The sequence below is a fragment of the Gavialis gangeticus genome, unplaced genomic scaffold (genome assembly GCF_001723915.1).
Source record: "Gavialis gangeticus isolate Ggan-Ray unplaced genomic scaffold, GavGan_comp1, whole genome shotgun sequence".
Classification (NCBI taxonomy): Eukaryota; Metazoa; Chordata; order Crocodylia; family Gavialidae; genus Gavialis; species Gavialis gangeticus.
The window spans coordinates 47803838-47827858 of NW_017729030.1; the positions used below are offsets into that span (position 1 = coordinate 47803838).

At 38.9% G+C, this 24021-nt stretch overlaps 1 protein-coding gene across 2 annotated transcripts in view; it reads right to left on the minus strand.

The window, feature by feature from the left end:
* The window catches only part of SLC10A7 (solute carrier family 10 member 7), a 245318-nt gene that overhangs the window by 24536 nt on the left and 196761 nt on the right, over positions 1 to 24021 (minus strand). For both annotated transcript variants that reach the window (XM_019522165.1, XM_019522164.1), the window contains 4 exons: positions 23500 to 23583; positions 8470 to 8635; positions 3911 to 3962; positions 1751 to 1824 (listed from right to left, as the gene is read on the minus strand). In XM_019522165.1, the coding sequence (XP_019377710.1) occupies positions 1751 to 1824; positions 3911 to 3962; positions 8470 to 8635; positions 23500 to 23583 (376 nt within the window). The remainder of the gene's footprint in view (positions 1 to 1750; positions 1825 to 3910; positions 3963 to 8469; positions 8636 to 23499; positions 23584 to 24021) is intronic.

Genomic DNA, 24021 nt, shown 5'->3' on the forward strand with positions numbered 1-24021 from the left:
TAAAAAAAAAAAAAAAAAGGTAAAAATAGTACTGTGACAAAATCTTAGTAGAAGAGGTGGGACTCCAACACTGTGCAACCTACCACCACTATTAACTCCTATTAATTTGTGTATCCACCACTAGAAAACAAATGTTATCGGAAGGAAGACTATGAGAGGCCGTAGATGATTTTCAACTATGAGAGGCAGATCCAGATACATCTATTTGTAAGTAGCTGACACAAGAATAGCTGACAAGAGAGGAACATAGCATGCTCATTTTCAGTGAAAGCAATCCCAAGAGATATTTCAAATTTAAATAAAGATTTCTTCTGTATCAGAGGTTACACAAGTGTATACAGTTCCCATACAAAAATCACACAATAATGAAAAAGAATCTTCAACCATTGCACATATATATGTGCTTGAATGCATGTAGCATTTATTTTGTTATGTCATAGTTGTGCTGTAGGTCCACAAGTTCCATACTATAATCACGTGTTGTGATGCGCTAGTGCAGAAGTGCAGGGCTATGTTATTACTATGTATGGTCTGACTTTATACTCAAACCAGCAGAAACTAATTTGGTAAAAAATAATTCAAAGTACTACAGCAGAGTCAAAAAACAAATCAAATACCACATTTTCATGTATATAACTTTTCCTTCAAAACCAGTCGGTGGCAACTGGGGCAAATGCGAGAAGCATGGCTCTGCACAGGCAAGGAAATCTGGTGGCGGGGGTGTGGTGGCAGCATTAATTACTGTAGCTCTAGAAGCCACAGCAATTAAATGTTGCCACTGATCCCCCACTGCCAAATTTCCAGATGTATGGGGAGCTCCACCTGGCTGAATGATATAACCCCACTTACTGGTTCAGGTTGGTGCGTGGGGTCAGTTTGCAGCTGGACCTGGCACCCAGGATCAGACCTGGCACTCCAGTTCCAGGGCCGTGTGCTACACTGGCTCCATGAGAGAAAGCGTTGGTCAATCAGAAACCAGGACTGAAGGCTGCTCTGTCTGCTGCTTTCTGTCTAGCTGTGAAGGCATGGGATATGGGGGAAGGTAGGCAGGGGTGGCTGCAGCTTGGCTCCAGGCACCAGCCATGTGAGCCCTCCCAAATATAGTGTAGCTATATTTTAATTGTATTTTTTTTAATTTCTACCATAACATGTCTGTTATCAATAAGGAATTTTGAATGAAAAATACTTCAATCATGTTTTAGACTGACGAATCATAATAAATTAAACATGTAGTACAAAGATAAAGAAAAATGCACTTCTCAAGATAAATATACTGAATTTGGTAAAACTCAGTACTGTCTTTGGTGGTTTGTTTCCAAACTTTACTTTATATTTGCCTTGGGCTAACCAGTTTTGAGCAATAATACCTTTATTGTGTGACGACATAAAAATAACTGAGAACATTATCAGTAATGAACCTCAAACTTTATCAATACTGGATTAGTGATGGAGCATCAAAAACAGGAAATAAAATAGCCTTCTTTAAAGGAGGAACACATTAATGGTTTAACAGTACTACTACTGATATTCCAGCTCAGAAGACTATGTTGTCTTCCTTTTAATAAACATTTATTTTCCCTGTGCAAAAATGTTATAATTTATATAGTAATATTAGTAGTATGTTATTAAGGGTACTTGCTGTTGCACTGAATCGAAGAGCTACTTTGATTTAAAAAAATAACAAACTGAACTACAAATACTATTAAGGTTTCATCAAAAAAGCTAAACTTGATCTCTCACACTGACTTACCCAAGGTGAGGGATTTGTGTGTAGAACAGAAAATGATAGCCACGGTGTCTGCTGGCGTGAAACCAGAGTTCTTCCTAGAAAGAAAGAGTTTTAATAATCCTTGTTAGTAAAAGCCTTCTTAAAACACCATTGATCAAATGTAGTACTTTAAGTACCCATATGCATGTTCATATCACTTTGATCAGTACTAGTGACAGAAATAATTCTACCCACAAATGAACAGTAGTGTTTGATTTTTTTTTTTTTTTACAGAATTGTTTCTCAGTTGTGCCAAACTCTCTAATGAATACATTCCCACAAGAAACATACAGCATTATAAACAAGCTGTATGTAGGACACAACTTTATTTCAGGCCAGGTTACTTTTTCAAATATTCTGTATTGCATTAGTAACCAGGTCATTTTTGAAAAAATGCCCAACAGGCAGTTTTTATTTTTAGTGGATAATGCTATCAATTTTATTATCCAAACAGTATATGAAACTAAATTTCAATAGCTGCATATAAGGAGATATGGCTATCTACATCTCTATTAAGAGTGAATCTGGGGTCAGGACTGATGGTATAAAATTAAAGCCAAGAAGGGTGAAAAAATGATGAAATCTGTGTACCAAATGTACGCAGAGAAATCTGACTACTGCCTAACAGAGGTGTATTATTGCTCAGGCATGGTCACACCTTCAATCCAAATGGGGCAGAGATTTTTCTGAGATTCAGAATATGTATTTATAAGACTTGTGGTGCTCAACCTTTTTGGCACCTTGGGCAGGATGAATGGCGTGGGGCCAGTCCATGGGCTGGATCCTGTGGGAGGGGTTGGTCCACCAGCCGGCTGGACTCCCCATGCATCTGGAAATTTGGCAGCAAGGGAAGCAGTGGAAGTGTTAATTCCGACGGTGCTAGAAGGTCCCTGCTGCCTGCACTCCCTCTTCTCAACCATACGCTCAGCTGTGGATGAAGGGGGCTTCAGGGAAGGGGTATGGTTGAGGTATGGGGCACTCTGGCACTCCCTGGTCCCTGGATGTTCCAGTCAGAGTAGGTCAGAGTATCCACACCCCTGCTCTAACATTCACTGGTAATGAATATGGCGCTTAGCTGGTACCAGGGAAAATGGAAAAAGTGATACCATTTTGCTTCCCAGACCTCAGGTGCAGCAAACCTGAGTTCAACACAAGGTAGTCAAGATCAATGCCTTCCAAGATTTTTCATAGCAAATTTGCTTAGTTTACAAATACAGAGACAAGAGTCAGCCAAGTGAAAGTATTGAGAAATACTGAAGAGATATTAGGGATGTGTGAAGTGGGTCCTATCTGATTCGTATCTGGATTCGGCCCTATTTGATTCATCCAAATCCGAAGATTCAATGCTGATTTCGAGAATCAGAGATTCGGGCACAGACACAGCTTTAAATGCTTTTTCTACATACCTCGAGGTATCAGGCATGGCTCGTGAACACTGCCATGCTGGGGTGGATTGAGCATTCCACAGGAGTGCAGGGGGGCAGCCCCCACATGCTTGGCAGCGAACCCGAAGGTACTTCCAGTCCACTTCTGGGTCTGCTGGGGAGAGCGTGGGGAGCCCCCCTGTGCCCCCTGGCTCAGCAATCAGCTGCAGGGGGACCTCAAGTGCCCCCCCCAGACCCAGGAGGCAACAGATGTCAAGCTGAGGGAGCGCAGGGGGGCCCCCCGCATGCTCTCCAGGGGATCCGGAAGAGGACTGGAAGTGCTTCTGGTCTACTTCTGGGTCTGCTGCTGAGCACGCTGGGGAACCCCCCCGCACTTCTGTGGGACGTTTCATGTGCCCCAGCACTGCAGCATTCACGAGCAGCCTGCTACCTAGAGGTATGTAGAAAAAACATTTAAAACTGGGTCTGCGTCTGAATCACCGAATCTCTCCAAATCGACTTGGAGGGTTCGATTCAATTTGGAGAGATTAAAGAGTCCTCTGATTCAATTCAGATTTGGAGGTTTGGCCACCAAATCGGGCAGAATCTCCACCGAATCAAATCAGCGACTGAAGCTTCACACAACCCTAAGAGATATCTATCTGAATTTATATATTATAAATATATAATTACACACACACACAAATATATTATGATTATACTGTTCTGTACAAATACTGAAAATATCTAAACATTCTGTTTAATTCCAATCACATACCTGGTAGAAGAGAGGAAAGTTACAAACATGAAGCTCAGTTGTACAAAGAATACTGAAAAATAAATATTTAAAATTTAAGTTTACGTTAGAAATAAAAATCACATAAACCTCTATATTATGTTCTATGTAAATGCCTCATAGTGGCATAAAGGATCAACTTATACCACTCTCATTGCATCTAGACAGGAGCTGTACTGCAGAGTTGATTGACTACCTTCATAGTAAAGTGTCACCATCTACATGTGCCATAGAATAGTACTGTTTGGGACAAGTACTATCTTACAGTGGCATAATTTACACCACTGCAATGCACGTGTAGACGGTGACCAGGGCTGGCTGGGGCACAAGGGGGTTACAGTGCTGGCTGCCTGCTGGCAAGCCCCATATTGTAGTACCCTTGTGCCCCTGCCAGCTCCTCTGCTGGCCTGGGGCTGCTCCGCCCCAGCTTGAATTGCTGATCCTGGGCATATATAAATACTGTGCCCAGAAGCAGCTCACTCCAGCACAAACTGCGCCAGAGTTTATTGTGTGGGGTAACTGCACATGTAGATGCACCCTCATGGACCAAATGGATCCAGAGAAATCTGATTACTGCCTAACCTGTGGACATTTAAAGGCTGATAAATAGGACAATTATTTCTGAAGAAGCAACAGGCATCACCATGTCTGAGGAAGCATTTCTTTAGCAAAATCCATTACCGTGTTTATAGCAGCATTTTCACAAGTAATGCCTCCCAATAAAGTACTCCTCAACATGATGTCAAATTGACAGACAAGTTCACTGGTGAATACTATGCATCCATTTCCACAATTCTGCTTGATAGGAATGATGACAGTACCACCTGTTTGACATACTGCAGGAGCAATGTATTTTAATTTAGCCCATACTTAATGGACTGCAAAAACAGTGCGTAAGCATGAATACTTCAGACATATAAACATGCATGCATACTGAGGTAGATAACCCTTCTGAAGAATGCCTGTATTTTCTATTGACATTAATAGGAGATGAAAATATTATCTATTTTCATTCAGTTTGGATCAAGGCCAATTTCTGAACCAAGCAGCATTCATAGGGTGGACCCTCAGTAACTGTTCAACAAGGCTGAGTTTTTTTAAATGTGGATGTGTTCCTGAGACAGACTATGCTCTCATTACACCTTCCTTTGGTGTGGATTCTGAGACCAATGCAATACACTCCCCACATGGGAAAAGGGGCCTCTAGGGAATCACGAGGCAAGTGAGCACCATCTCAAATGTCACAGCCCTTGTGTGCAGGAACTCTCTTGGCTGTGTGATATCTCAAGAATCTGTGTAGCCACAGACATACCTCCTTGTGGGATATTAGAAAGACAAGACTAGGGTCTATGCAGGATTTTATATTTACCATTTTATTTTTGTATTTAGTTTTACATTTATCAAATACCAGAAGGTATTTGATAAACATTTGCTGGCAGAACCTGAGTATGGATTGACTATGAAACTAGGGTGCCCTACAGTACAATGTAAGCCAAAGCAATAATATGGCTCTACCTCCAGTTAATAAGCAGGCAGCACAATCGGGATGGTAACTATCAGTGATATTCTCCAGTTATAGTAAGAATTTTCTGAGATGGTGAAACTAAAATTTTTTGCCTCACATGATATTTTTTCTTTGGGCTAAATGTATTAATTTAAGATGCACTAAAAAAAAATCCCTGTTTCATAACAAGTTCCTGCCACTTTCACATTATGTATGGTTTACTGCAGCTATTATAACATGAAAATGACAATAAAACAGTGATCTGGAGAATAAGAAATGCAACTTCCTCCAAAACTCCTCAGGCCAAATTTAGCTCTTATATAACATCTCACACAGCCAATATCTCCACTAGAGTTGTACAGATTCTAATATTAGAAAATATGACTTGCTCATCTCATCAACTTGCCTTATTTCTCAATATTTGCTACATTCTAGAATGAAGCAATTCTTTACCTGTAGAAAGTATTAGCTTTATGTTTTAAAGTTTATGTAAAATTTTTTGCTAAGGAATTTTGGTGCACACTGGAATTGTATAAGGACTGAAAATGATATAATTAAAAAGAAACAAAAAAAATCCTCCCCAAAAAGAATTGAATCTGTATGATTTTAACAATTTAAGGAAACACAATGTTGTGCTGATCGTTGCTTTTAATCCTGAATATGGTAAATGTGTAGATTAGCTTTGCAGAGGGCATGAGAAACAATGGAAGGAGCTGGACTATAAGAACTAGAGAAAGATACACCCACCAATCTGAAATAACAGCTTTGCTTATTTTTCACACGAGTTGACACCACAGCAACATGAGGTTCTCTCAGTTTTCCCTTTACTTTCTTTACATTTCAATTGAGTGTTCAGAGCATAACTAAGGGGGGGAGGGTTGACTTTGTGGGGAAGGTGCAAAAATAGGCATCGCTATATCTGGTTGCTAGCTGTACCACCAGTACTGGTAGCATGGGTAGCTGGTGCTACCCAGTGTATTGTGATTGCTCAGAGCATGAAGCTGCCCCATTAAACCTCTGTGAGAGCTTATGAGGTACCTCCCCACATCCTTACACAAATCTATGAATAGAAAACAAGTGCAGCAGGTGGACAGTGTCCCTCAGAGTACGTCTATTTTTCATCTAAATTATTTCTAAAACATTTCTTTCCCATCACTTTTTAAAAAGTCTGTAAGATGCAGGCTCTGTTTATTTGCTCTCAGCTTAAAATGTTGATTTTTAGTTTGCTATCAATTGCACCAGCAGCAATAAAGAATTGCAATATTGCAAGTAATATTTTACATGTGTATATAGTGCTTTTTCATCTGAAAGTATTCCTCAGATCCTTTGCTGCTGGAAAACAACCATAATCACACAGGCTGCTTACAGATGGTAAAAAAAACAAAACAAAACAAAACAAAACTGTGTTTTATATTCAGCTCTGTGAGCCTACGCACCAAGGGCAGTGCATGTCCAGAAGAGGCATCATGTCAGTTTGACATGGTTCGCCCAACATCTGTATAGATCATGCTTCACCGGGGCTTTTTGGTGCTTTTATCTAATAGCTGATACAATCAGCTATTAGACAGAAGTGCCAAAAAGTCCTGCTGAAGCGCACAATCTATACAGACGTTGGGCGAGACGGGTGAAACTGATGTGATGCCTCTTCAGGAAAAGTGCTGTTTGTTTGTTTTTTCCACGTCTGTCAGTGGCCATGATTTCTAAGTCACTCTTACAAAAAATATTACCATTACAGAAATCTACAGATATTATACAGGAATCTATCTAAAATCCATTCAGCAGTCTGGTACTCTATTTAGCAGCATCTTTGCCAAAAGACTAAGTCCAATCTGCTAGGATTTAAACCTGTGTTTCAGACTCAAATTTTAGACAAGAAGCCATCCTCTCCTTTAGTAAACCACTGCTATAAGAAACAGCAGGTTTTTTCTCAGTCAACATTATGAAGTTATTTTTCAATTAAGCAACAGATATTTTGTGAATGGCATAATTTTAAACTAAAAGCAAGTTCTCTAATTATTTTAAAAGGTACGGTTGCTTTTTTTCTGTTCATTTAGAAAAAAGCCCAAAAAACTGTTTCTTTTTTTTGCATGTTAAGAAACAACCTGAGGACTTAACATACTGCAAAAAAGGATCTGAGATTAACTCAAATTCCAGGTGAGAGTCGGTGACAAAGCTTCTATTGATTCCGCACGGCCTAGATTTCACTCATTGTGTTTAAGATACACATATGATAAAAAGAGTGTAAATGATTTTCCAAAATTCAATGGTGGTAGGTTGTTGTGCAGGGTATGATTTGAGTTGCTACTATTGGGGGATTTGAGTTACAGATCTTCTGCACTACCTGGAATGTCTGTGCCTACAAAAGGGGGGAGCCGAGTAAGAGTAATTGACTGGAAGAGTGGGCAGTTATTGGACACTGCTGCCCTTTGTTGGGAGTTCATGATCAACTAATGTATTTCTAACTGACAGCAAGGATATCAGGGGTCTAATTCCATAATATGTGAATGAATAAGGTACACCTGAAACATACTTTGCAACAAATCACTTTAACCATGGAAATGTATCCCCCACCAAGAAAATCCCAATAATTTCTACTTGTATAAGACTGACAGGACCAGTGGTTCAAGAGCTATTAGAACAATTTTCTGTGACTGATACCTCAAAATGGAATCTATTCTTTTTGTGTGCAATACTAACTCAAAACATATCCTGTCCTTTAATAATAGATAAAACCTCAAAAGAATGGGCAAAAATATTTGAAAACATAATATTTATGCCCTTTCAGAAAGGAAATACTACAGAGCAATCTTAAGTGTACATGACAATATTTATCCTATTATTAATGCTGTTGCTTTCTCAACATCCTAAAAAGCATGCAACCTCTAGTAGTTTTTCTAATCTATCTTGCTTACAAGATGCATTAAAAATACAGAATTCAGCTCCATGCTAGTTAAACTTTCCTTCTCCTTCTAGTAGATGCTATTCATTGTATATAAGAGACTAACTGATCAAAGGAATATTTTAAGACTAAACTTACTTATGAACACGACTATAATCAAACTAAATTTATCAAGGTCAATATTTGGATTGGCGAAAGTATCACAGAATGTTGTGTAGATGATCATCAGGAGCACACAACTGCTGATAGCACCAAATGGAGGTTTCTTCCTTTCAAGCCAATCCTTGATGTATCTTCGGACAATCTGAAACACATAAATCAACAGGTTGCCTTTTTTCAAAGATGCAGGGAGCCAAGTTGGGCATCACAAAATGAATCTGACAGCAGAAAGACATAAAGAGAAGAGAATAATTTGGATGACGGCCACAGTGGATTTCAAAGCTTCGCTGCCACACAACTCTTCTTCTGGGGAATTTAACATTTGTAGTGCAACTTCCACTGGGTGTCCATAATGAGAGTATATTTTCAAGTACATTCATATCCATCCTTAATCATGCCAAATGTTCTTTGCTAGCTGTCACTGAGACATGCCCATTAAGCCTCCCCAAAGTTTATCTCCTCTGCTGATACTAATGGATGTATGTAATTATCACAGTCCCCTTTGCATCAACAGACAATTCCAAGTGCAACTTTGGGAATCTTAAAAATCTGACATCTTCAGGAATTTCATGACGGTAGATAATCGAAAGTGATCCATGGAACATTTTAATATTTAAATAGCCAGAGATGCACCAGAAGTTTTTAATTAAATTATAACTCATGCTTGAAAAGCAAAAGTGCATGTGTTGTGGGAGTTTAAATAATTCAAACTCTGAATATCTAGAGTTTTTGTAAATCCAAAGACAAATGCCATTTGCACGCTTTCAGAATGCCAGAATTAACACATAAAAATGAACAAACCTATAGTGCTTAGTGCAACTTTTCTACTTTCAGGAAATTGAATCTGAAGTTGTTTTGCAAGATTTTGTCTTAGAGACAAATTTAAATGTAAGAGTAGTTTTAACTTTAAAATTATGCCAAATTATACAAAATTGAGCACCACATATCTGAGCACTGTGTGGGGAACTGCATTTTTCCTCTTTATTTTTAAATGGTTTGAAAAACTTTTTTAAAGCCTTTATCCTATAGCCATGACTTGTGTTAAGCTTTCAGCAATCCCATTATTTTGTCTAATTTCTCAGGAGATCTCCTTGCATTCTGTTACCAGGCTCTTTTATAAATAATAGTTCATCATGGCCATTGCAATGAGAGGGTGCTAAAAGTGCCATGACGCCTCCACAGAGTATTACTATTAATAAACATCAGCACCATTAATTGAGTAATATGGAAAAATTTGTAAGTATGCAAGATCAAAATCACTACAAGACCTTTTCACAAGTTAGCTGCCAGGGCTGGGAAATTGTTTGTAGATCTGTCAGTCCCTATCACCACCTTCCTAGATTATTTAAAATCTCTCAGTAAATCCTATAAGGATCTGCCTAGCCTGTTAACTTCATGAAGTAAATTTGATCAACTACATGCAAAACAAGATAATAGAAAAGTAGGGCTGGAAGGGACCTCACAAGGTCATCTAGTCCAGCCCCCTGCTCAAGGCAGGATAATTCCTGACTAAATTGTCCCAGCCAAGGTGTCTGTCCAACCTGCTCGTGAAAACTTACAAGGATGGAGATTCCACAGTTTCTCTAGGTAGCCTGTTCCAATGCTTGACCACTATCATAGTCAGAAAGTTCCTCCTAATCTCCACCGTAAATTGCTTTGGCTGCATTTTGAGCCCATTGCTTCTAGTCTTGTCTCCTGCAGTCAAGGAGAAACACCTCTCTCCATCCTCTGTAAACTGCCCTTCAGATATTTGAAGACTATTATCTAATACCCCCGCAGTTTTCTTTTCTCTAAACTAAATAACCCTAGTTCTTTCAGCCTTTCCACATAAGTCTTACTTGCCACGCCTCTAAATTATTTGCGTTACTCTGAGCTGGACTCTTTCCAATCTGTCCACATCCTTCTTGAAGCACGTGGCCCAAAACTAAACATAGTACTCCAGGTGATGTCTCATGAGTGCTGTATTGAAGAAAAGAAACTCTTGATTTTCAAGAGACACTCCTGTTGATACAACCCATTGTGCTGTTGGCTTTTTTTGCAACAAAAGCACACTAGGCTCATACTCAGCTTATGGTCTGCTATAATCCCCAGGTACTCCTCTGCATTACTGCAGCCTAGCCAGTCACTCCCCAGTCTGCATCTGTATAATCAATTATTCCATCCCTAGTGCACAATCCTAGTCCTACCTCTGGAGAATTTACAACTCTATCTAACTTGATTCTGTTCTCAGATTTACTAAGCATGCACTCAGTACTTTTGTCCAAATCATTAAATGAAGATATTAAACAATATCAGACCCATGACAGACCCTTGGGGAACCCTACTTTATACCTCCTCCCAACTAGACATTGAGTGATTAATGACTACTTGCTGAATACAATGATTCAACCAGTTATTTATGATGTTACAGTACTTTTGTCTAGTCTGTATGTCCTTTGGTTGTTAATAAGTGTCATGAGAGACCTTGTCAAAAGCCTTGCTAAAGTCAAGTTATATCAAAGCCACTGTTCTCCCAACATCCATAAGCCTTTCAATCTGATTTCCTATTCTAGAAGGAAATCAGATTGCTTAGGCATGCCTTGCTCTTGGTGAAACCATGGTGGCTGCTCCTGATCACCTTGTTCTCCTTTAGGTGCTTCACAGTAGATTCCTTGAGGACCAGCTCCACAATCTTTCCAGATATTAAGGTCAGGCTCACTGGTCTGTAATTCCCCTCCCTTTCTTAAAGATAGGCACTATGTTTGTCCTTTAACAGTCATCTGGGAACACACTCAACCTCCACAAATTCTAAAAGAGGATAGCCAATGTCTCTGCAATTGCCTCAGTCAATTCCTTCAGTACCCGAGGGTGCATCTCATACAGCCCTAACTATTTGAAATCATCTAGCTTCTCTAAGTAACCCCTAACCTGTTCTTCTGCTACTTTAGGCTATATGTCTCCTTCCCTATCCTTGCCATTAACTGCACTTGTCATCCAGTAGCTGCCCCTATTTGTGAAGACGGAAATAAAAAAGGCATTAAATACTTCAGCCTTCTCTGCATCATACATAACCATAAAGCCCTCTGCATTCTGTAAGGGACCTACAGTTTCTCTGGTCTTCCTTCTTACTTTTGACATACTTGAAGAATCCTTTTTTATTGCCTTCTATGTCCCTTGCCAGCTGCATCCCAAATCACGTGCTCAACTTCCTCATTTTCTCCCTGTGTGCCTACCATCCACTTAGTATTCTGAACATGGTATTCAGACACCCTTCCCTTCAGTTCCTGTCTCATGTCCCTGTTGTGACAAGGTATTTAGCAGAATTTCCACATTTGCTGGAATCTGACCGCTTCATGAGTGCTTCTGCTATGGTCTTGAATTTGCAACCTCTGGGCTGTCAACTTTAGTGCTTGCACCACACTCCAGGCCCCTTCAGAAGTGGCATAATGATCACCCTTTTAGAATGTTTCTAAAATTTCTGCTGAGTAAAATAATAGTCTTATGGGAAACCATATAATGAAATCCTAATAACCCAAGTGATATCTCCCAACTTCCAAATGTGATGCCTGCCAGATGTGATCATACCCTAAAAATATGACAAAACTTTTGAAGAAGCTGAAGAGGATTTCTGTGGTAAAATATACAAAATTTCTTTCAGCCATCCCCTTAAAAGCCACTGTACAGGGATGAACCATTATTATGGAGTTATAAAATTTTAATGAAAATGTACAGTGTGGATAATGTGAAGAGAGATCAAGCCCAAAGTATGCTAATGTTTTTATTCTGTGACCTGCTAAAGGCAAGAGGCAAGGTCTCTGGCCTCTAACATGATCTATTTCAAAATAAATCCCCCTAAGTTTAGGGTGTACTTTTGGGGAAAAGAAAAGCTATTTAAGACCGTATACATGGAATCTGAATTAGAATACTCTGACCTGGGAAGGAACTGTGATTAGTAGATTCAAGGAAAAAGAAAATGCAATATAAATACATTTGAATAGGTTAGTAAAAATACATTTATCACTGAAACTAGAGTAGAGGTTCTGTGCCAAACTGAGACAATTTATTTTAGGTTACCTATGGAATTGTTTTGGTATTTATATTACATATGGAAATATGTTATAGATTCAAAATATGGAAGAAAAGGAAAAAATGCCTTACAATATCAGAATGATACTTTCCCAGTAAATCTTCTGCTATATCTAATGAGCTTTCTAAAGTTTCTCGTTTAACTTTCCACAATTATCTTTTTTGATAATTCAGGGATTATTTTGAGTCCACAAAATTTAAAGACAGTCTGGCTTCTCAATATATTTTTCTTTATGAAATCACGTAGGCAAGACCACAAGAACTAAATTTTGTTTTAACAGCAGCAGTAGTTTAAAGAAATGTACACAGTAGGCATGTCTACACATGCGCTTAGGCATGCTTAGATTTAATGTGCATTAGCTTAATGCACATTAAGACGATTTAGGCTTGCATCTGCACGTGCACATGTTAAAGTACATTAACACTGTGTGCGTGGACTGAGGTCAGACTAAAGTTAGTCCCATGCCAGTCCATACACAGTGTCCATGCACCTTAATGTGTCTATACTTGCCTTAACATGCTTTAGCTATTCACGCCTAAATTTGCTTTTGTATCTGCTTTTGTAGGTATCAAGTTTAGGTGAAAATACCCTAAAATCACCATTTGTAAGGAGTATACACGTGTAGACACACACCCTTAATACGCCTTAAATCAGGCTAAAAAGCCTTAAATCAGCATGTGTAGACGCGCCCAGTAAATACATTTGGAGAACGTCTTCCTCATTGTAGACTCAATACTCTACTTTTGTTTTATATTAATGTAAAAGGTGAAGTAACTTTAAGGGATTGGGCTTAAAACTGTTGGATTGGAAGAAATCTAAAATAGTATTAATTTTAAGAGGAGAGGCTGAGCTATTGAAGATTGTGCTAGATGTTCAGTAGAGAAACTCACTTCAATTTCTTCTATTAAACCAAAAACTCATACATTTGGAATTTATTAATGTTCTTTAAAACATTTATATTTTAAGACGCTTTGAATTAATTAGCTTAATTTTGAAAGTCTAAATACTTTCCAGCAGGACTAAAAAACACAAACAACAACAAACCCAAAAACCACCTTTAAAGATTTTCACTGAAATAAACTGCAAAGAAGAGGAAGAGGAGAAAAGCTAGGCAGGTGTGAACCTTGGCGATTCCTACTGACTCTACTCTTCAGACAGGAAATCAAATATTAGGTTGAAGTGCCAGGAGTAATATGGATTGCTCCTAGAAGGAGAATCCGGAATGCTAATTGGAGCCTAAAGTAAAATGCTGAAAAAGAAAAGTCCATGAACAAAAAAAAGCAAAAAAAAAAAAAGCTACCAGTACATAGCCTGTGCTAATGCCAGCAATTTCAGACACTACTTTCATGTGCCACCTGAACCTCACTGCTCCTTTCAAAGGAGGAATTATCAACCAAAGCAGCACCTGAATGGATAGTCCCTCCCTCTCTATACAAGGAGTCCAATAAACTAGAGAAGAGTTCTAACTCACATCATTCAGATTTGTTGATAAAAAATACACAGTAATGTAACATATTTTAACTTAAATCTTCTTGCGAACTTGGCTGTTCCTAGGGTTTCTTCCCATTAAGCACTCAGTTCATATTCTGATGTAATATTTCTTTTCATAAAAATTGGTACAGAGAAACACGAACTGTTTCTTTCTTACAATCTGAGAAGCAAATATTTACCAGGCTCTTCCTTTTTCTTTTTGAACTGATTGGATACTCTTGATCACTATCCATATAAATTATATCAGTTGACCTACTTTTATAAGCAGAGAGAGGTGGTTAGCTGAGCTAGTCTGAAGTTAGGCAGAAGACAGGGTAGGGTGGCACCTTAGGACATTTATGTACAAACTTGATTTATATGCAGACTTGAGTTTGCTCCACCTACAAGCTGAGGCGCCTGCCACTGCATTGCATGCATTTGTATAAACAGTGAAATGCGTGTCAGCACTGAGAAAGTGGCAGTGGTGCACTTTTGAACTAAAATATCTTCACTGTGTTTTTGTTCTAAAACGTGCTGGTGCCATTTTCTCAGTGCTGATGTGCATTTTGCTGTTTATACAAATGTGTGCATTGCTGTGCTGGGTGCTTTTAAAAGCACCCTGTGCTGCGGCACAATTTGTGTACAAATGCCTGCAGATACTAAATTTAATGCGTGTTACCTAAAGCGCATTAATGAACATGTAGACATGCCCTTAGAGCATTTTTCCACGTGCAAGCGCCCAGCACTGTGACGCATACCTTTGTACAAATGGCAAAATGTGCATCAGTGCTGAGAAAATGGTGGTGGCATGCTTTTGAACTAAAACACATAGATGGTGCTTTAGTTCAAAGACACACTGCAGCCATTTTGTGTGTGCTGACGCGCATTTTGCAACTTATACAACTGCATGCGAGACAGCGCAATGTGTGTCAGCTTGTGTGTCAGTGCTGAAGCGGTGTGTCACAGGACCAAAAAGTATGTGTATAAATGCCCTTAGAGACTAAGTCATTCAGAGAGACATGAGCTTTCGTAGGCTACTGCCTATTTCTTCATAGCATCTGACAGTGTAGGCTGTAGCCTAAGAAAACTCATGCCTCTCTGAATGAGAAAGTCTAAATTACCATGCCCTTTCTTCTGTTTTACTTTGATAAATTAGCTCCTGGCATAAGAACTCATTCAAGGTGAGTTAACTTTCCATTTAACTTGGGCCCTGTGGATTCCACAGATTAAGTGATATTAAAAATCATGTACTAAGATGTTGGTCAATTAACAACTTTTATTTTCATAACACTAAAAAACAGCAACTACAATATAGCAAGACCAAACAGGATATTTCCTGATACCTTTATATATTTGTTTCTTTGTCTACATTTCTGTGGAGATGCTGTCTTATTTCTTGTTAAAGTGAAATATCAGAAGGGAACAACTGGTCTGAATCTTGTTAATCCATTATCTCAGTTTTCCATAGAAGCATTTCTGTACTAATTTCCCAGATGACAAGGCTTCGTTTCTGCAACTCACCTGAAGTTTAACTATGAAAAGGAGGGCTACTTCTATGGACATTTCTACTGGACATTTTTAATGGACATTTCTGTAAACTTTGGTTTATTTTTCCATTTTAAATCTGTTTTAACTTAATTATATTTAATTTACATTTTTCATCATTTATGCTTCTACTTTTCCCTTCCCCAGTACCAGTATGACTTTTCCTTTCAATTGTAGACTGATTGCTGGTAGGATTCATAGTCAGAATTTCACTGTTATATTTTCTATTTCACCTTTGCTGGTAGTCTGTAAAACAATACAGCAAGCAACCCTTTTAAATTTCATTTACAAATATTCATTTTTAATGTTGGAAAAGCTCCTGGACAATTTGGACACAGATGTAGGAAATGGATCTGAAATCTCATGTTTGTAGAATATCACATATGTTTTTACTAGACTGGATTCCATGAACCATTACAGAATGTACACAACTTACCTTACTCTATAGATTTTGGGGGGAGGGCAGAAAGGGGTGCGGGAGAACTGCTAGAATCATTAATTTTAGCTTTAGTTAAGGACTGTTGAATATGAAGTGCCCATTTTATGCTGGCAGACAAATCACCAATGGGGCAACTAGAGAATGCATGAATGATAATGTACAGACATGCTTTTTATTATTTATTCATAGAAAACAGTGGGTTTTGGTGTGCTGCTTTGAAAAATGTTCAAACTAGTAGAATATAATGAAAGCACAGTGAAAATTCTATTTCATTAACATTTAATCATAAATCGCTCTTTAATATAAAACATAAAATAAAAGTCTGTCATAAGCACTTAGGTGTAGAGAAAGGAGAAAGTCTGCAAAAAAAGGCAAAGGAAATATTGCAGTAGCACGCATTGTTTCTGTTATATGTCACTTCTGGAATTAAAAAAAAAGAAATAAAACAAAGAAACAATGTTCTTTGGCCAAACTCTCAAAATTGCTGGACATGATAGAACTGTTTATAGGATGTTCTGAGCTCTTTTTTACTCTGTTGACAAGTATTAACCACCCACTGAAAGGAAGGCAAACATTAACCTAACATGCCAATGTAGCTCATGAATAGCAGTCTCCAGTACTCACATTAAATTAAATATAAGCCTGTCCTATATTAAGAAGAGTATATCAGAACTTGGAGACAATCTGTGAAATCCAGAAAACATTCCTTTTCCTTAAAACAGCTGGTATATGTTTGCTTACGTTACAGGAATTTTCCAGCTCTCTATATGCGTATACAATAAGGGGAACAAATCACAGATTGTTATACACTACTAATCCTCAAACAGAGTAAAGCAAACATAATATTCAACTAATATTGACAATAGGTCATGGTGTATGTACATATGGGTATAGAATGGTGAACTACAGGGCATGCTTGCTATATACCTCCAGGGGATAGGACTCCAGTGGAAGATCCAGTCTCTCACTGATGATATCACTGAAATCTGGTGAAAAGGTGACTAGCCTGGTCCAGATTTCCAGTCACTACTACCCCATGCTTGTCTAAGAGGATTACCAATGCTTGTGTACTCAGCACCAGAAAGAAGATATGTAATTTTAATAGATTTTGAAAATCCCACATCTGTTATTGTTCTTAAAACTTCACTAGCTTCTTATCTATTAAACCATGCAAACAATGGGCCAACCTTTCAAAGGATCATGAATTAATGCAAAATAACCCTTAATGGTCACTGTAACTATTTTTGACTGACTTCACCATAAGTATTCATGCTTTTGACCTTTGCACTGGGTTACAATAATCTAAGAACACTTGAAAAGTACCAGGGAGTAAATACAGAGTAATGCTACTTGAGAGTCTGATTGAAAGATGGAGTTCCTATTTCCATGGGAAATGCTAAAATTTCAAAAAAAGGCTGAAAAAAGAACAAAACAAGGAAGCTTGGGGCCTCTGAAGCCCTAGGGCCCCACATATCTGGAGTGTCCCAATGGCCTGGAGCTGCCTCTGTGCACTGGGGTCAGGTGCTGGATCCAGCTCACAGGGCTTAAGGCTCCCCATGGATCTGGAGATTTGGTAGCAGGGAAGCAGTGGCACCACTTCCCTGTCCCCAAATTTCTGGACCTGTGCGGAGCCCCGTGGGCCAAATGACACAGTGCCACTGGCTGAATCTGGCCCACAAGACCTAGGTTGAGCACCTTGGCCTAAACCATGAGCTAATGTAAGCTTAGGCTACCAAGGAGCAAAATGGATGAGCTGGCAGCATACCAGATCGAGTTTGGTCATTAACCTACCTTAATTTTGGTTGGAATTGTCTTTTTCTCCCTGGCTGTTTTGATTTTGATGCTTTTTTAAAATCATTCAGTGGAACAACATTCCATTGGAAAAGTATTGACTTATTATCTTTGGCATATGGCATCATGTCTCTACAATCAACTTTGAGTTCCAGTTTTGTTTTGAGGTATGTGCACTGAAACTTTGCTAGTTCCAATTTTAAACAGTAGTTGATACTGGATTTTCAAATCTATTACAAATATATATTTGTTTACTTTCTGGCTCCTGGGCCAATCTCTTTCCTAAGTAATGCTCTGTGCTAGGACCCCCTTTAATTTGAACATTTTAGGTTAGAAGGCACAGCATTTGAGTATTGACTTTTCTCCCTTCTTTAGTTTGACATGGCCTTGATTAATTGATTTGAGGATTATAGGGAAGGCCAAGTATTCACTCAAGACCTTTCTTTGAGAATGTGATTGTGTCGGTTAAAAAAGTTAGTTCTGGAGATGAGAAGCTAATTACATTAGTCACTGATAAACTATGTATATTTTCATTTTAATACATGTGCTTAGAGATTGAGTGATGGAAGAATTTTCTAAATTTGAAGTTAAAACAAGTAATTAGGCACACAATTCCAGGACCTGATTTGTGCACACAATATGGATTTTGTGGTACATAGATGGGTTTCAGCACAAAGCCCACATTCATACATTCTGTTCAGGTTGCCCAAATGTTCAATTAATGTGATCACAAATTGAAAAGTGGACCTTGTGTACAACAGTAACCACTGGAATTAATGGATGCTGCAACATGACATGGGTCCAGGTTGTGAAAAATATTACCTCAGTACACGGGAGGGATCAGTATGTACTGTTATAGTTTGCTTTTTTAATGAAATAAAATAACATAATATAATATTAACCAAAATCGACAACAATCTGATGCAGTCAATTAGCAAGAAACACCATATGTGCCATTTATCTGCCAATTGCTGCTCAAATAAATAGACTATACAGCATGCCCAGAAGGTTAACAAATTGGGACTCTTTAGGCTTTTTCTAAGGGCAGAGCATTTTAAAAGGAAATGAAGAATACTATACCTGCAACCAATCTGTTTTCTAATGAAGAGGCTTAAGCTTAAGGTTCTGGCAGTCACAACTGAGCCAATATGGCTTGGAGAGAAAGGAGACCCTTTAAAGAAGCCATTTACAAGCTTGATTTTTTTTAAATAAGGTCCTTTCTTATTGGGCAATCTTACTGTATATTTGTGGACAGACTTTTCTGCTGAACAGTTTGACTGTGCATAGTAAGGCCTTGACATGGTGGGCATGCACTGATAAATTAAGGATAATTGCTGAAATGTGTCACTCATGACTTGTGGGCCATTATCTCTTAATGCATCTAGAATCCCATGGTGAGCAAATGGTGATTTACAAAGCGTTATTACATTGTTACTCAGCATGTTGTGCAACAGCTCAATAAAAAAATGAGTAGCAGCCCACAAATGAGAGGTAATCCTTCCCATTTATTTCAAAAATAGATTTGTGCCAACCTTGGATGAAGGGCAATCAGAAACATCACCTGGTGTTGGTGGTTCTCTTGGATTTTTTTTCCTGCAATTACTGCAGTCACATACCTGGATACCTAACTTTCAATGAGAGCATGAATTCCTGTCTGGAATACAAAAATGTTGGTCTCGTCTTACACTTCTCCATTCTGAGATGGACACTGTAGATTACACTTAGCATTTCCATGACAGTGTTGTTTGCACATATTCTACAGAATGCAGTACCTTCAGTTTTAAAATGCTCATGCTTAGAAGTCCTTGGGCTATTTTTGCTGGCTTTTAATCAATAAACACACTTAAGCACTTGTAAATGAGAATAATTTTTCCCCCAGTTTGCACTATATTTTGAAAATAGCTAGCACTTGAGTCTTCCTTACAGCAAAGATTTCTTCCCAATCACCTTGCTGTTACTGTTTGCTCATTCTCTTTATAGTATGTTTCCTATAAGTCATGCATGCTTCTCACAATCATTCTTGTTTCGGCTTGGTGCTCAGTTATATAATAAGTAATCCGAGTTTTAAATTACTTCGGTCTCTAATTAGTTCATCTGCTTACTACTCAAGCTCACAGGACTTAAATTTATTACACAGGTCTGTAAACAAATATTCAGTGATATCACCTGCCTGTCGGTTTCTTGTAATACAATGCGTCTTTCCTGAGTAACATCCCTTTGTGAATAGATCAAAGTACTCCTGCAAATTTATAGTGACTTTATTTACCAGTTGGCAGTCCTCTTCTGACTCACATCAGACTGTAGCAGAGATTGCTAACGTCTCCAGGACTTCTGCACCTGGCACCATTAAGGATTTCACTTTCTCCAGTTTTGCTGCAATACAGTTTGCTTCTAAGAAATTTAGAAGTAGCACAACCTCATCTTTCAGCTTTCTGCCTAGCCCCTTTCAGTTTACATATTCTGACTATCGCTCTGATAATATGTATTAAAGGTGAGATGCATAGGAATGTCTGTAAGATTCATAGATAGATTCATAGAGTTGGACGGAACCTCAGTGGGCCATCTAGTCTGACCCCCTGCCCCGGGCAGGCATGAAAAGAAACATCAACCCTGGGGTCGATACTTATCTTTATGGTTGTTATGGTCAGAGATGACATGAAAATGTTGTCGGCAGGGGGGAGGAAGGGAGGCACAACTCCAAGCCACGGCTGCCCCCAGTGCTGCCGGGAGCTGGCTCTGACCGGGCTGCATCCCTGCACCTTGTGGTCAGTACAGAAATCATGCTGTCACCACTGCTGGGCCCTAGCTCCAGCTGGGCTGCAGCCTGGTGCCTCTTGCCCCACCACTGGTGCAGAAATCTGGAGGCAGGGGCATGCTTAAAGTTAAATATGTGCTTAAATGTCCTACTGATTAGGGTCCATTACCTAGCCCCTGTCATATTACACAATCAGGGTCACAAAATACTATGCAGCAGGCAATCAGTATCCCCTGAGTCACTACAGTTACCATTCAAGTCATATGAGATTTTAACTTCTATCAAACAAGAATAGTTACCGTTTGTGAGGTGATTTACTTTTATTATTATTGTTATTGTAGGTAGCACTGATAGTGATACTTAAATTTAAGGTTGTCCAATATTTCCATTACAGAGATCTGGTATTTTTTCTTTATATTTTTGCTAAGATGTAACCACAGGGATTTAAATTTTCCATTGTGTGCATCTGGCTCAGAGTAAACTCTTTGGGGAAATTTCAATCAAAATTGTAAAGCCCATTTTTCAGAAGGAAATAGTAGGGACAACCCATATTTTAAAAACATCCTTATCACCACCAAAACTTCTTAACAGTAATCCTTGGATGTTCCATGTTGCAATTTAATTCCATTAGATCTTGTCCTGTCCCTTATGAAGAATGAAAGCAATTGATCCATCGTCCTTACGGCGGTTTTGTTACCAAAACTCCCCTCTTTTCCTCCAGACTAATTCCAATCCTTCCAGCCTTTCCTCATAAATCTAGACCTATAATAATGTTTGTGGTTCTCCTCAGACTTTTTTCTATCTGTCCCCATTTTGAAAACGGTACTTCAGGTGAGGTTTCACCAGTGCTAAACAGAATGGAAGAATCATTTCCCATGATTGGAAAGAGACAGTCCTGTTAATATATACACAGCTTTTATGTTAATACAGCTAAAAGATTAGCTTTTTTTCCCTCCCAACATTACTATGCTGCTGACTGAGGCCCACTCTACATGTTACATTTATACCATAATTAACGTGTTAATCATGGCATAAATGGGCAGGGTGCTACATGTTCACTGGATTTAAGGTGACAGAAAAGGGGAACAAGCCACAAAGGTGTTCTACATTGTATGTACGACACTTTTATGGGTGGTTTGTATGGCACCTTACATATTTAAGGTGTGGCCAAGGCCAACAATCAGCTGATTGTCAATCCCAGGCCTAGGACCAAGCTGGGGTCTAGAATGGTACTGGCAATGACAATCAGCTGATCGCTAGCCCTGGCTGAAGGCTGTGGGGAGGCACTTTCCCCACAGAGGATTTTAAACCCTTTGCCCAGTAGCTCTGACCAGGCTGTTGGGCACAGGGGATTGAAAAATCCCAGCAGTGAAGCCATCCCCTGCTGAGAGCCTCTGATGCCCTGTGCCTGGTAGTTCAGCCAGCTCTGGCAATCAGTTGATTGTGGGCCCTCGCCACAACAACCTTGGGTTTGAGACTTGGGGCTGTCCAGCTGGGCCCAAGAATCAGCTGACTGCCTACTCAGAAAGACCTGGGGAACCAAGGTTGTCTGGGTTGGGGCCAACAATCAACTCAGTGCTAGCTCATTTCCCCAGTGTAGTCTGGGGGCAGAGCTGACAATCAGCTGATTGTTGGCTCTGGGACCACACTGCGGCCTGTTTAAGACTTGGGCTACAGTCAAAAAACACCCAACTATCAGCCCAAGCTCAACTTGCTGATGCAGGGGGAGCCTGGGTTCCTGGGCTGCCAGAGCAACAGCAAGAAGTAATGGAATGATTTGATGCGATTCCTGATACCAAAATTGCATCTCCTGCCATGCATGTGTGGCATGGCAGGAAATCCAACTGTTGGGATCAGGAATCAGATCCCATTGGGTCATTAAATTAATGTTTGCCAGGGGCTGCATATGTAGTTTGCAGCCTCCTATGACCCACAGATCCTTTTCTGTAGTACTGCAGCCTGGCCAGTTGTTTCCCATTTTGTACCTGTACATTTCATTGTTCCATCCTAAGTGCAGTATTTGCACTTTAGTAAGATCTTTTAATTCCAAGGTTTAAAAAAAAAAGCAGGCTTCAAAAATTTCAAATTTAGTATCCAAAACTAGTGAACATTATTGAGAATTTCACAATTAATATCCATGTTTCATTTCCCCATATGTAAATGGAGAAAATAATACCTCCCTTTCTTGTGTATTGATTTAAAGATCTCTGAAGCGCTCAGCTACTACAGTGACAAGTGGCATAGAAAAAAACACGAGATAATTAATAATTCTGTATTCATTGCAGGGTTTCAGTCACATGCCATAAATAAGGTCTGGTGCCGCACAGTGAATGGAGGCTAAAATGAAATACTGAACAGCTGCTCATTCAGTGAGCACCATCCATCCTGTGTACAGAATAAGGTCCTGTGGAAAAAATTGTTTGTGATCATGTAATTAAATCCTGTATCATAACGCACATGCACAAAGGCATAGGCAACCTAGCATTTCCTAATTTATAAGTGTTTGACTTTGCAAATCTTGATATACTCTTTTAATATACTAATTTTTATTAATATAATTAGTAGTAGATGCTACATAGGCAGGACTTCTTCCATCATCCAGGCAAAGGGCATGCGGCAGAAGAACTATACAGTATTCTCAAAGCTCATTTGTATGAGGTTGGAATTTCTCGGTTTGGGTTGCCATTTCCCCCACTTTATGTTCACAGCTCCCTTTTCGATATGCAATAGCGTATGTTTGTGGTAGTGAGGGACAGATGCTCAATCTCAACAAAGATCAATGGGGCTCCAGGGAGCACTCTAGCATCTTTTCTTCAATATCAGACTCCATTATCCTGAGGCTGTTTCCTATGTGGCAGCTTACTGGGTTGCCAGTCTATCTTCAAGATAGCTCTCTTTATCTTACTCTTAAAAAATCTGAGAATGTATATTGTAGAGACATACCTGTCCAATAATAAGAGGAACAACAACAGTCATAAACAGCTGTGAGAATATAGAAGTAAAAGGCACAGAGGAAGATGATCCAAGCTACAAAATAAAAATACAAATAAACATCAATATTGATCTTTCTTTTAACATCTGCAATATCTACTTGTATAATACAACTCATTAACATTTATACATATATACATACAAATATATTTGCATAATTACTAAGCTCAGTTACAAAATAAAGAACAATATTGGCCTGAGGTGTTTATAATCTAAAGGTCAAAAATCCTGCCTATACTTATTTATTGAATTAAATGGGGCTACTCGCATATGCAAAGTTATTTATATAAATGTTTGTAGGATAAGGTCCTAAAAAGACATATGTGAGAAGAGATCCATTAAGAGGCAATAGCTAATTCTGTTGTGTCTGCCCACTGCAGTTTACTATATGTATGCATAGAACAAAGAAAGACATAGTAGAGTTGTTTTGAGGGTATTTTGTTTTCCTTAACCCCTCTCCCCCCAACTCAAAAC